The sequence below is a fragment of the Coturnix japonica genome, chromosome 5 (genome assembly GCF_001577835.2).
Source record: "Coturnix japonica isolate 7356 chromosome 5, Coturnix japonica 2.1, whole genome shotgun sequence".
Lineage (NCBI taxonomy): Eukaryota > Metazoa > Chordata > Aves > Galliformes > Phasianidae > Coturnix > Coturnix japonica.
In genome coordinates, this window is record NC_029520.1 from 15,660,092 (window position 1) to 15,673,749 (window position 13,658).

Genomic DNA, 13,658 nt, shown 5'->3' on the forward strand with positions numbered 1-13,658 from the left:
CTTAAAACAAATCCCAGCAATTTTGTTTCTGGATTAGTGAGTCTGTCTCTGCTGTTACTATTACATACAGATCTCTTCCATTTTCTGTCTCTCCCCTCTCATTAGAAGATCTAGCAGTATACATATTTCACAGACACTATCATCTGTTATTGGTTCACATGTTCCTTAAAGCGCAGATGGTGTATGAGTGCTCACCCTATAATCTCCGTTTACATACTGTCCCAGTTCTCTGTCTCTCTTTCTTTCATCTGACTGACGTTTCAGGCCTCGCACTGACGTATGTCTGATGACGGTGGCTTCTCTTGGGAGTGGTGGAACAGCTGGTGGTTGATCTTCAGGACTGTATAACTGAGGGAGAGGAGGTCTGGGTGGTGCTTCATCTTCCTGGTCAGAGGAAAGCACAGGTATATGGCAAACAGTCTGGAATAAACTGTCTGAAAGTTCATAACATTATACAAATTATTTATGATTGCTTTACCGTGCTCTTCTCTGTCCACCAGAAGCTTGAGTTCTTATAAGCAAACAAGACCCAAGAAAGCAAACAACCAATGAACCAAAAGGCATTACCAAAGAGCAAAGAAGGCTCTTCTGCTTTGGTATGTTCTGAAACAGTATATAGCTACTTGAGTAAACCTCTAGGTTACAAACATAGGAATAGAGGAAACGACCTCAAGTTGCAGCAGGGGATATTCAGGTTGGATGTTAGGAAATAATTCTTCTCCAAGAGTAGTCAAACACTGGAACGAGATGTCCAGGGAGGTGGTGGAGTGACCATTCTTGGAGGTGTTCAAGGAACATTTACACTTTGTACTGAGGGACATGGTTTAGTGGGCAACATTGGTGATAGGTGGACAGTTGGACTGGATGATCTTGGAGGTCTTTTCCAACCTCAGTGATTCTATGATTCTAAATACTCTTGTGTATTTGTTGCTGCACTGTTTGATTACAACCCTTGGGTGGCTCCTGCTGTGCCTCCACATTGCATGCACTTAGCAACCATGAACGCTTTCTGCTAGAAGCAAACAGAAACAGCAGAGAACAAGGCTCACAGTAACAGTACTTACAACCTTTGGCATTAGCCTAACTGGCGACTGAAGAGGCGGCTCAATTTTTTTCAGCTGTGGTACTTGTTGCTGTGTTCTGGCCTGGAAATAAGGCTGTGGGTACAGCCTCACCTCTAGGGAAGGTTTGACCTGGCTGGACGGAGGGCTTTGTGGAACTGAAGGTTTGCTCTCCACGGTTGTGAGAGAAGCTGGTAAGGAAGGCACTGTAGACTGAGAAAATGAAGGCACTATTTTTCTTTCTAGGGGAGAAATATGCACATTTGTTAGATGCTGTGTTTCTTATATCTGTCAACAATGTTCATACAAATAGAAATCAGTATCACTAAGCTTTAAAAAACAGCCCTAATACTCTGCACATTATTTTCAACACAAATTGAGTTTGTTTGTTTGTTTTAATATAAAAATCTATGACTGCTAGATTAGGCAGGGGTGGGAAACATTCCCTTAATGAGGATCAAATAAGCCTTCAAGGCTAAAAATAAAAATATACATTAACATCATTCAATGAAAACCCTTGTTGAGAGGCAACAGGAGAAAAGGAGAAGTCCACACATCATACGCAATCGTTACAATGGTTGGATATGGCTCCATACCTCAGAATCCATCAGATGGCTACAGAGCTAGACATGACTAAGAACCAATAGCCACACCTTAAATAAAACATAATCTCACCAAGAACAATTTAATCTCTGAGCGTAAAAAGGTAAGCAAAAATAGACTCAAAATACAAGATGAATTTACAAGAGGCATTAACAGCCTCTTGCTTTCCCAGAATTCTCCTCTTTCATTCGAAACATCATAAAGCAATCAAAATGCAGACCACACATTCTTTTCCTTCTTCTATTCCATGGCTGATGCTGCTGCTCTACCCACCAAGCAACTGGAGCAAGGGCAGTCAGGCAGCATCCAAGAGGCAAAAAAAAAAAGCAGATGAGTACAGAGAGGAGCTCCCAGATACCATACAGAACAGATACTACTTTGGTATGACTCTGGTGTACGTGTGAAACTGTTTCTTTGACCTGCATAACTTATCCCACTGCTATTGCTCTCTTTTTCTTATGGCTTGTTATGCTTCAGTATGTCAAACAGAAAAACACACACTTTTTTGCTGGCTCAGCCAAAGAAACACCAAAACAATGTGTTCAAACTGCAGATTTCCAGTGCAGACATTATCAGAATTAACTATGCTGTCTGCTCTGAACATACCTCTAGAGTATCCACATAGACTCAAAAATTCAACTGTATTTGAAATATTTTTACATTTTAATTATGTTCTCTTTACCTGGATTCTTGATGGAGTCTACTATGGTTTTGTAATTTGCTTTATTTGCACTCAAGCCAGCCGTAACATCTTCAATTCTCCACAAGTCCTTCTGTATTTGTGTTTTCTCCTGATAGTTAAAAAAACAACAACAACAACAAAAAACTTTTAAATTTACGATGCATTTATCCTTTTGTTACCAAAACCAAAGTAACATTTCAGAACTTACAGGCATAGAAATTGGTTACACAACTACTTTAAAATTTAAAACAAGCGAAAACCACATTACCCACAGATCAACGTATCTTGCACACAGACCCATAGAATTTAGAGCTTTCCCTGAGTCTCAGAAGATTTCCTAAAGATGACATATAGAATGAGACATCTCTATACTGTTCTCTACAATATTATTCAGGCTACAAAATCCTGGTTCTATATATAGTGAGTTTATAGTGCCTTTTAAATTGAACTAGTTTCTCAAATCCTTTAGCGCACTTTAGGATGCTAAGGTAGCATTACAAAACTCCTCTTCACAGATTTAGAGGAAATGCCCAATATTAGAAGAAAAAATATATGAGTGTCCACGAATAACGCTATACAATCGCCTAAGAACATGCAATGAATTAAATATACAACCAAAACTAAGTGAGAAGGGATGACAAACTTAATTCTTTCTATGCTTGGGTGGTTAGGGCTACTGGATATGATGCATTCTTTGGTTTCAACTTGTGTCCTGTTTGTTCTACTAATTCTTCCCAACAGGCAACAATGGGAAGCTTTCTCTAATGTCTGGACTCTGCCTTCGTGTATCTTGTGGCTAGAGGCTGTAGCTACTGAAGCCATCACTTCAGATACATGTTTATTGCAATCATCAAAAACCACAGATGTAAACAGCTATTCAAGGCATGTGGATTTTTGTTGTTTCCTTTCCTTTCCTCCCCCCCCCCCCCAGACCCCAGATTATAAGTAATCTTGTTAATTTACTGTAATTTGATATTTTTCCTAAGGAATTGATGCCTAATAACTCTTCCTTAAAAAATAAATAAATAAAACAAAATAAAAAACAACAGGCACTAAGAAAAAAATTAATAGTATTGTTCGTTTCCCACGTGGTTTTATAAAGGCAGAGGGCTGTGCAACACTGTTGTTAGGAATTGCTTACAAACTCCTTCACAACCCCAGGAATCTGTCACTTGCCAGGAGCTGCAAAATAACTGCTAATTAATCCCATAAACCTGAAAGAGAAAAATTTTACTAACAGCTCTTACACCTCGTAGAACTAGAGAAGACATATCAATTGATTTCTACTTTCTGTCTTAGCCCAGAAAATATGTTCAGTCAAGTTATAGATCAACAAGCAGGATGCCAAGAACACAAACATTTAAATGATGGAGAGTGTTATTTGCCTGCAGTAAACTCACTCTGTGGATGGGATATCTTGAAAGACTGGCACGATGCAAACTATAAATTTGCACATTTCATTACGTCTTTCTGAGATTAATCAGACTACAAGGTACCAAATGATGGATTTACAATGATCAGATCTCAGGACTGGTTAAAAATCCCCACATGTACAAAAAAATCCTGCTTCGGAAATCACTCAGAAAAACTGCGTGATCAGCGATATACACAAACCATGAGATCTTTTACTATTATTTCTTCCCATTAGTTGAATCTCAATGCGAAGAGAATATCTTAAACCAAAAATGGAGTAGATCAAAAATATAAGGAGATTAATTTATTTTTGAATTATGAAAGGCAGGATTGCTGTTCACCAAAAGGTATAAAAGTACTTAATGGGTGAGAAAAGTTTGGAGAGACTGTTGTTTTCTATAGCAACATGCATCTGCAATTTTATTGAATTTTTAGTAATACTTAATGAAGAATTTATAGTTTTTTACTGTGTGTATTTTTTTTAATGCTATTGCAAAATGTTAGACACATAACGCTGAGCCTATACACACTTAGATAGCAATCTAAAGACTGTGTGTACTTGTAATGAAACTTCCCTGAAAGAACATGATTTTAAGAATATTCACTACTTTCTGGGAAAATCAGTTCCCCTTAATATCTCCAAAACAGATATTCAAAAACATATACATATGTGTGTGTGTATATCACTTGAAACACATACTATGCTTAGGTATGTTTATGCATACACTTGGTATGAGATGCTAATTAAAGTAAATTAACGTTTGTTCTGTGTAAACCATCTGCCCATCTATGCGTACTGCTATATCACTTGCCACACATTATTTAAAGCAAGTTCAATACATAAATGAAAACTGTTTATTAAAGTATTTTGTTCAAATACATTCTGTGCAGACACGAACAGCCTCATTGTTAGTGAACTTCACACTGAAACTGACTACACACACACACACCTAAAACAAACAAAACCACCAAATTTAAAATTAAAATAAAATTAAAAACCACCATTCCATGAAAATGGAAGACTGAAACATTTTAAAAGGTTTTACACCTCTTGTTTTGATACAAGTTAATTAATAGTGAAAACAAATATACTAAGTTGCCTCTGATCTGATGTTTTTGGCAAATATGTAAATTAAAAATGCTGAGTTTTTTTGGTCCAAAATACTTGGAAAAGTATGCTAAGGTTTCAGCCAATTAAACACACTGGCTTTGTTACTTATGTTTTGTCTTTTAAAATTCACCCGTTGTGCTTAGACATGGGAAAAATAACCTGAACTGCACTCCTGGCCCTATGAATAAAATCATCAGTTAAAAGCAGGTACGCAGAATCAATCTCATATGCCACATCCAGTTCAGCAAACAGAATAGCTCAGCTTCAAACAAAGCTTCTTTGTAAGATTCAAAACTGAATAATTGATTTAAAACTGAGATGCTGTTAAACACTTATTCCACTTCACAAAACAATCTGCAGAAATAAATCTTCCATAAATAGAAGAACATGACAAAGAGCAAGTAATGACAATAACAAGCCAGCAACTGATGTTCTTAAAAATGGATAAAGAATCCAACAATGTCAGATCAAATAAGTGTATGAGTAAGAAGCCCTGCATAGTCTTATAAATTAAATACGTTATCAATGTCAAGATGTCAGCATGTACTAAAAACTTAATAAAATAATGACAAATTTGCATAAGAAACTTAGAAACTATTAGACACCTGGAAGATAGCTTAACTACTGCACAGCAATGCTGTTAGGGTTTCAAAACTTTGGAAACTAAAATGCGACAGCTGAATACAATGCAAAAATTACAGAGCAACTCTCTTATGAGATGACAGCTTGCAAGTTCAGAGATAGCCTTCTCACACGTAAACCGGCGTCTGGAAACAGACTCACCTGAGATATCAATGAACTATTCATCTGCTCCTGTAAGGCTTTTTTCAGCTGGCTCACGTCATTTTCCAGTTTCAGATATTCTTTCCAGGCATTTTCCATTTCCTAATAACAAAGATAATACTCTAGCACAATTACGATCAAAAAGGATCGATTCTAATTGAAAGTTCTTAAGATGGATTTTTTTCCTTTATAAAGAGATGCAAAAAAGTCTGGTTTGTAGCCTGTATTTTATATTCGTACATATACACACACACATATAGAAACATGTAAACATAACTTAGTATTTATATATACACACACACTCCCTCTAACTTGAAGATACACTTCAAAATGCTTTGTTGATTACAAGACTACATTAATAATCCCTAGTTGAAAAATTCTTGCCACCTCACAGATACAAAACCATTTCTTAAGCATAAAACTACTGCTGACAGTTTAACTGCCTCTACTATGCTATGAAGGAAGCATATTCTACTTCCCTACTACCTTCCTGCTCTACTTAAAGCAAGTTCACAACTAAAATTCAAACAGGCACCTAAACCAGAAAAGATTTGCTATTTAAGCCCTATGCATAAGAGACAAAACTATTAAATGAAACTCTGAGCTTTTGAAGGGAGTGCATTGAAGAGGAAAGCTGGAGAGGTCACCCATATACACTTGGATTTCTGATTTATTATCCTACACTTTAACAAAATCAAGTCACAAAAGGATTTAAGGAGAAATATACATTTTTCCTCTAATTGGTATCTTAACTACCGTTTTCTCAAAGCAACCCGAAATACTTACCGTTGAAACTTTAGAAATTTCTGCCCGAATATGTATAAGATCTTCTTGCAAAAGTCTTTGCTGGTATGAAATTTTTTCTGCATGCTGTGGCTGGTCTTTGTACTGTTCCATCTGCCTGTGTAACACCTCCAAAACAGACTCCAGCTGATCCTAAGAAGCAGCAGAGAACAGAGAAGCAGACAACAGTAACCTTTCACCAAACTTAATAAATTTATCTTCGTGAATTTAAAAGCTGTATTCTATGCCCCCAGTGTTTCCTCTAAGCCACTAGGTTAGGACTGGCCTGCTACTGCGGAGACTAAGACGTAACTGAATGAAACTCTGCAAGAGAGTTAATGACTTAAAATTTTCTAATATCTTCTACAGAATCTGTTTAAATCATCAAACCTGTGGAAAACACAAATAAGTGAGAATTTTTCTACTTATAGTCTGTGTAAAACTGTAATTTACAGTTTTAGAAGAATCCCCTTAAGCAGCACAGAACTTTGATAGCCCTAGTACACCACAGTACTAACAGTTTATTTATAGACAACTTCTCACTCATTGCTATAGTTAAAGCAGCCACGTGAGAGATTAAAACACTACCTACACACTAAGTAGACCTGATGCATTCAGTCAGAAGTAACAGCAAGGCATTTCTGCACAACAGCTCTCTGAAGGATCTATTTGATGGCACTTGCATTTCACAATGCCTTTTTTTCTGAACTACCGAGCCTTAGACTCTTTGACAGCTATAGCTCATTGTTCCGGAAGCAGATACATGCATGAAGGGAAGACCAGGAGATACTTCTGGTATTGTTTACTGTTCAAACTATGACTTGAAAGGGCATGGAGGGAAGTAGGAAGGTTCCAAGTATAAACTTGTCCAGAAGTACTCCAGCATTTCAGTCACAAACCTCAGAACAATGCTCAAAACTATCAATTAACCAGCATAGTTCCCAAATGACTACAAATGGGAATCTCACTACCACACACAGCACGCTGCTGTTTATGCAAACAGTGCCTACATGCGTGGGAAGAACTGCAAATGAAACATGACTACCTCCCACTACATGAATCTAAGACATTAAGCAAAACCACAGAGAACTGTGTATGCAACCCAGTTTGTGAATGATGCCAGAAGATTAACTGTATAGGGTTTCAAGACATTGATTTTCAAAAGCAGGTAGTCAGCTTCAATGTAAAGAAGTGCTTTCCATATACAAGTTTACATACATTCTCAGAGAAAACTATCACAAAGCAAGCAGCATCCAGTAATTTGATTTCATTTGTAATTCCACAGTTTATAATTACTTTTAATTTTATGATCTTTTAATTCTTACTTTATTTTCCTTAAGAGCTCTTATTTTGTCCTCCAAGTCCTGCAGAATTCTGTCCTGCTCGCAGAAAACGCTCAGCTTGACCTGAAAATAAAACCATGTGTTATGTAACATCAGAATTTTAAGAAGAAAAGCCTCCACTAACAATATTTTATCCCAAAGATAAATGCAACATAAATAAATGCAACAATTAACAGTACAACAAATGACCCAAACAACACTAGAGTTTCGGAAGTGGTGGTTAATACTTACATCGATATCACTTTCTGCAACCTTGACAGGTTTTGTACTTCGCTCTTTTAGCGTATCACGCCCCGACACCTATGAGGAACAGGTTTGAAAGGTCTGAGATGCAAATTAAAACTTAACTACCATTCAGACATAAAAACAGAAGCTTTGTTAAATATTCATGTTTAACAACAAAGGTTAATAAGAAATAAAATTTTGGATACAAGTCTGTTAAAAGTGCATTTATCTTCTCTAAAATGTAATCAGAGAAGATTATCAGTTATACCGTGCTATTTAATGACTCTTATTGTAGCTAAAAACTGTACAAAATGGCACAGTCCCATTTGTCTGTGGTTACAAATGTCCTGTTCCTGCAAAACCCAACAGTTTTATCTCTTTGCTTTTAATGACTTCCTTGAGCCCATGAGGACTTGAATAGTACTTTTAGAATGTGCAACTGCAAGAGTAACAGCATTTATCAATGACTGAAATATATCTTTCTGGCATTTCTTTCATTCTACAAAGGACAGTCTCTTCCATAGTACAGGGGTGAATGTTATTAATGACAGGCTGCTATGAAAACTGCATGGTGGAATTTAAATGCTATTGATCTACTTTATAATGTTTATAATATTTCTAATTTCTCATTCCATAAATCACTGTTTCCATATTCCATTTCTTATGAGAATATTACCTCCTCACATAATTCAATTTTTAAATTGATACAGACTGAACTATATCACACCTCCAACCTTCCAGCAAGCCTAACATGAAGGCATGTCTATCCCTGCAGAAAAGTTTATTACTTCCACTGTTTACACTTGACTATTTTGATGAATAAACAAGGTTAAGAGAATGGTCATATAGAGTAGCTCATGAACCGTACAATTTAAAAAGCCTTACTCAATTAGAATACTTTTAAAGACCCATTAAATCAAATAGAATCTTATAATCACCAAGGCTGAAAAAGACCTAAAAGATCATTCAGTCCAACCGTTCACCTATTACCAATACTACCTTACCAAAGGAGCACCTGATACTGAGAAGTACAGTGCTCAAATACACTCAAGAGTATAGAAAAGATAACCTAATTATTTTATTGAATAACAAAGGTAGATTTAGTTTTTTGTTGTATGAACTGGTAGGTAAATCAATAGTTTTCATAGTTCTTGTGGTTGGTGTGATTTTCTTTGTTTAATTTTTTAGTGGGAGAGAAAGAGCAGTTTGCTACTTGCTGACTGGCAGTCCATAGACTTAAGCAAAATGACTTCCTAATGAACTTAACAGGATCACACTTGATTTCTTAAAGTAGTTATTTTTTACTGCAAGTGGAAATCAATCTTTGATACAACTTTCTCAGATCACAGCCTATTTGAGTATTTTCAGATAAACTATGTTTAGAACAGAATTAGATGCTTAGTTGATGCTTAATAGCTCCTTCCCTCTGACTGCGGGCTCCATTAACATATTTATTGTGGGATTTCACATGGAAAAAGTTACACATTAATTACTTCCCCACTCCAAAATCAAAAAGCACTTCACTGTCTCTCAAAAGTTATGTTTTGATTTTCAAATATTTTCAACAGTAAATATGTTTAAGGAAAATCCTGTCTTCCAAAGGTACTACTGGAATTATTTAAGTGCTAGACCCTATGTAGAACACCAAGAAACAACTACATATAGGAAGAAACATCAGCATGTCCAAGTAACAACAAGTAATAAAATCATTACCAGCAAACTAACAGAACGCAAAAGCCTTTTTCAAAGCAATGAAATTCACACAAATACACAGTCTGCCGTTTCTAAGACTTCAAATTACTTAATCACAGCTATACAGATTTTGTTGATTTTCAAGCAGTATGAGAACAGAATGAAGGTTCAGCATGCATTCACACTTTCCAAATTTACACATTGGACTTGCTGCTTGACACAATCATTTCCATGACAAAATAAAACCAAACACTGAGGTCAGCCATAACTTCACATACAGACTCCAAAAGGCAGTGGGGGAAACAAAGAAGAAAAGGAAAAAAAAATAATCTTACAGAAAGTTCTACTGTTTTCTATAAGACACCTGCAAAAGCCAGAATATGTGAACATCGACTGCTACTTTAAAAAGCAATGGGATGAAAGCATTTTGGATGCAAGCAATCTTACATGTATACTGGAAAGTAACCCCTGTGCTGAGTTCTTCAGCACTTTGTAAATCATGTTGATCAGAGGTCCATTATTTTCTATCTGTTTTAAACACAAGTTTGAACAATAGCTTGTTATAGATGTAAGGCCTGAAGAAAGAAAACCTTAGCACATAAAACTCCATAAGCAGCAGCAATTTCATGTTCTTCTTTCACACAGATCCTCAAGATTTAGCATCTACATATTGTCCCGTTATGGAAACTATAATTAGTTACCTATGTTATTATTTTCAGTAGATCATTCATCCAACCATAAGACTTCTGGTTTTTTTTTTTACTTTCGCAAAGCACACATACCAACATACAGTTTAACAAGCACCAGGGGTAATGGTAAGACGTTTTCCGTCATGTAGAACATAACTCTTCACAAAGAGCCCTATGCTGATAAATGGAGCAACGTAGTCAAACGCTTTGTAAATGAAGCCATCAGAATCACACACACACTTACCATTACTCCCATAACAAATACCTGCCATGCAGCACTTCCTTAGATACCTGTGCGGCACAACTTGTACTAGCAACCTCTTCCAACAGCAGTGCAAACAAAAGGGCTTCACACGTGACTGCAGAAGAACAAGCAGCACCAGTGCTGCACAACTAGAGAGGGACCCAAATTGGCTTGGAATGATTGCACAACATATACTTTGAAGCACAAACTTTGCATTTCAGCAGGCCTTACACATTCATGTTTTGTGCAAGTCTCTCAGAAATGTCTGTAAACAGACATCTGGAAGTGCAACCCCAGTCCAGATCTCCTTTAGCCTGATTGAACTTTATTTCATTGTCTTGGAAAGGAAAAAAAATCTTTCCCTTTCATGTTTCAGCTTTTTTTTTTTTTTGGTAACATCATCTTGGAGACTTGTGGGGAAAGAATCTCACGCTCACTATTTCTGCTCTTCTAAAACAGTCACAACTTTCCACCTTTGTTTAAGGGATAAAGAAAGCCATAACACACAACTGTGGAAATCCATTTGCAGAAAAAACATGGTTGTTTCATAGCATAGAGATGCAACATCTCTTTCATTTCGTTCCTACATACTTCTACTTCACGAGTGAAAAAGAACACAATATCCTGGCACTTTTTTAAATGTCAGAACTACTTGCATGTAGGAGAAAAAGTGTGATATTTGTGAAGAGCATTTATCTCATTTATACCACTCTTATGACAAAGCACTATAATATTGAACAATACTATCTCAGTACTAACATCAAAATGGTTCTTAGATAATATTTTTCAGCTTTTAAAAAATAATAAAAAATGGACTGGTAAGGTAGGATAAGACTGTGACTTTATACAAAGTACAAAGACGCTCTTTGTACCTTGAATTCACTAAAAAGTTAACAAACCATCCTATTAATTTCCCTAAGCACCTAACATTTTCAGGTACTTACAACATAGTCACTTATAACAGGGAAAGTGATTGTAGAACCTCCTAAATTGAAATGTCACAAAACTCAGCCAAAGGCTTGGGATGCAGTTACATTTGGCACAACCAAGAGCACATCAAGAACAAGGCCTGAAGCGATACATGTCCAACTGATTTTACATTTGTATGTAAATGATTATAACAGTTTATACATGTGATCATTTAGTCTACATACACCACATATACGATGCAATACATAAAATATATTTGTATTGCTAATATTTTCTATTGATTTATTTGGTTGTATATTCAATCATGCAAGCATCAGATGAAACCAAAGTTGCCGTGCTAGAGGACCCGGCAGCTCATTAGTGGCACACAGGCAAAGCCTCTTGGCATCACTGATAACTACAGACAAATAAACAAGGATTATAAGGTGTCAAACTTCACCTTTATTTCAGAGACACCGTATGATTTGTGTATGTTAAGATATGCTACACAGCATGGAACGAGGTAGACTGCTTTATTAAGCAATATCACTGATTATGCAGTCTGATTTTTTTTCTTCAAATACCTGCTATCAAAAAGTGCTTTCAAATTGCCAACTATCAGATGTAGCAGATACAGAAGTAATTTTATTTAGGCAGACATTCTTTTGCTGAACACCATATTATATTTTTATCTCTAGGAAATATTACCTATTATTACATGGGCAAATTGTATGTATGTAACTGATATCTCTTAGCCATCAGAACATGGAAACAATGAAAGCTTCCAATTAATCACCACATTTTCACAAAAAATAAAAAAATAAAAAAATTTTTAAAAAAGCATTATAAATACAGCCTATTATAAAAACAAGAGAAAAGACAGCTCGTGTAAATTTAAAGGAAAAAACTGAATTGAAAGAACATGCTGTCTTAGGAGCTGACTTCATATTGTCCATACTGACCATCTGAAGTATCTGCAATGCAAATTCTAACTAGAAACTGAAGTACCAACCATTTTCTGAGTTTGCATTTCAGTTCCATAACTACTACTATAAGCGCATACTATTTTAAGCGCAATGATAGCAAAAGACACAGAGTTCCAGTTTCTGAAAGGAAAATGATTCCAAAACCTGCGGGTACAAAGATGATACACAAAGGTTATAAAACAATGGAAGTAAACTTCTATAAAAGCTTACCTTCAGATCTAAATACTCCAAATCCTTTTTCAACTGGATATAAGTGTCATCAGCCTTCAGGTAAATGCATAGAAAAAGAAAAAATATAATGTATTTGAAGGTTTGAAAAATAACTTTAAAATAGATTGGATATATAAAGAAGACGATGATAAAGTAAACAAAATAACAGAGTAGGAAGTACATCAAAAGCACATTTGCTCCACCAGCATATTGCTATTTACAGCAGAAAAATGGGCAAAATATTTCCTGAGATCATTTCTACCTCATGTCCACTCTTTGAACAAACAGACTTGATTTTTACCCTGCTAATGGGATACAAAACTACACAAATGAAACATTTTCATATATTCTTTTCAAGACCAATTTCTGCTGACTATCCTTTCATCAAAAAGATTGCGGAGTTGTCCACTAGCACAATGTATCCCTAGGAAAAGTCATCTGCCTAACTGAATGTCACATATAAATAGAAGCCTGTATATAAAAGTCATTAGAACACTTCTTGATCAGATTGCAGACATGTTTTAAGATAAGAACTCCTTCATTTAAGAAAGGCAAGAAATAACCTTCACGAATAAAACACTAAGATCTCACTCGTGTGATTGGAGAATCCATTTCACTTTAAGTGATAGCGTTCAACTTCATCCCTCTTTTTCAGCGGCTCACCCCTAACTGTTGTCAGCTTAGTCACATAGGTACATTCAACCAGTAACATCTTCCTCAGAATCACTTCAAGAAAAGCACACACAGACCTCATTTGAAAGTTACTACTTTTTTCATAAGAGGTATTTGTGATACGTAACAAAGTAAAACCTAACTGTTGCAAGTGGACTTGGTGAGAAGCCAAAATTCCTACAATTTTTGCCGTTCTCAAGCTTGAGCCAATGCGGCTGTGTATTTTAAAAAAGCAAAGAAAACCTTTGCTGC

The 13,658-nt window shown here is 35.9% G+C and overlaps 1 protein-coding gene across 13 annotated transcripts in view; it reads right to left on the reverse strand.

Annotated features, from left to right (window-relative positions):
* PLEKHA7 (pleckstrin homology domain containing A7) overlaps positions 1 to 13,658 on the reverse strand; it is a 129,007-nt gene that overhangs the window by 13,397 nt on the left and 101,952 nt on the right. For 10 of the 13 annotated variants that reach the window (XM_015864129.2, XM_015864132.2, XM_032444745.1 and 7 more), the window contains 9 exons: positions 12,735 to 12,788; positions 10,144 to 10,224; positions 8,011 to 8,079; positions 7,762 to 7,842; positions 6,440 to 6,589; positions 5,654 to 5,755; positions 2,347 to 2,455; positions 1,065 to 1,303; positions 196 to 384 (listed from right to left, as the gene is read on the reverse strand). In XM_015864129.2, the coding sequence (XP_015719615.1) occupies positions 196 to 384; positions 1,065 to 1,303; positions 2,347 to 2,455; positions 5,654 to 5,755; positions 6,440 to 6,589; positions 7,762 to 7,842; positions 8,011 to 8,079; positions 10,144 to 10,224; positions 12,735 to 12,788 (1,074 nt within the window). The remainder of the gene's footprint in view (positions 1 to 195; positions 385 to 1,064; positions 1,304 to 2,346; positions 2,456 to 5,653; positions 5,756 to 6,439; positions 6,590 to 7,761; positions 7,843 to 8,010; positions 8,080 to 10,143; positions 10,225 to 12,734; positions 12,789 to 13,658) is intronic. The other 3 variants (XM_015864131.2, XM_032444747.1, XM_032444744.1) reach the window with 2 other exon arrangements.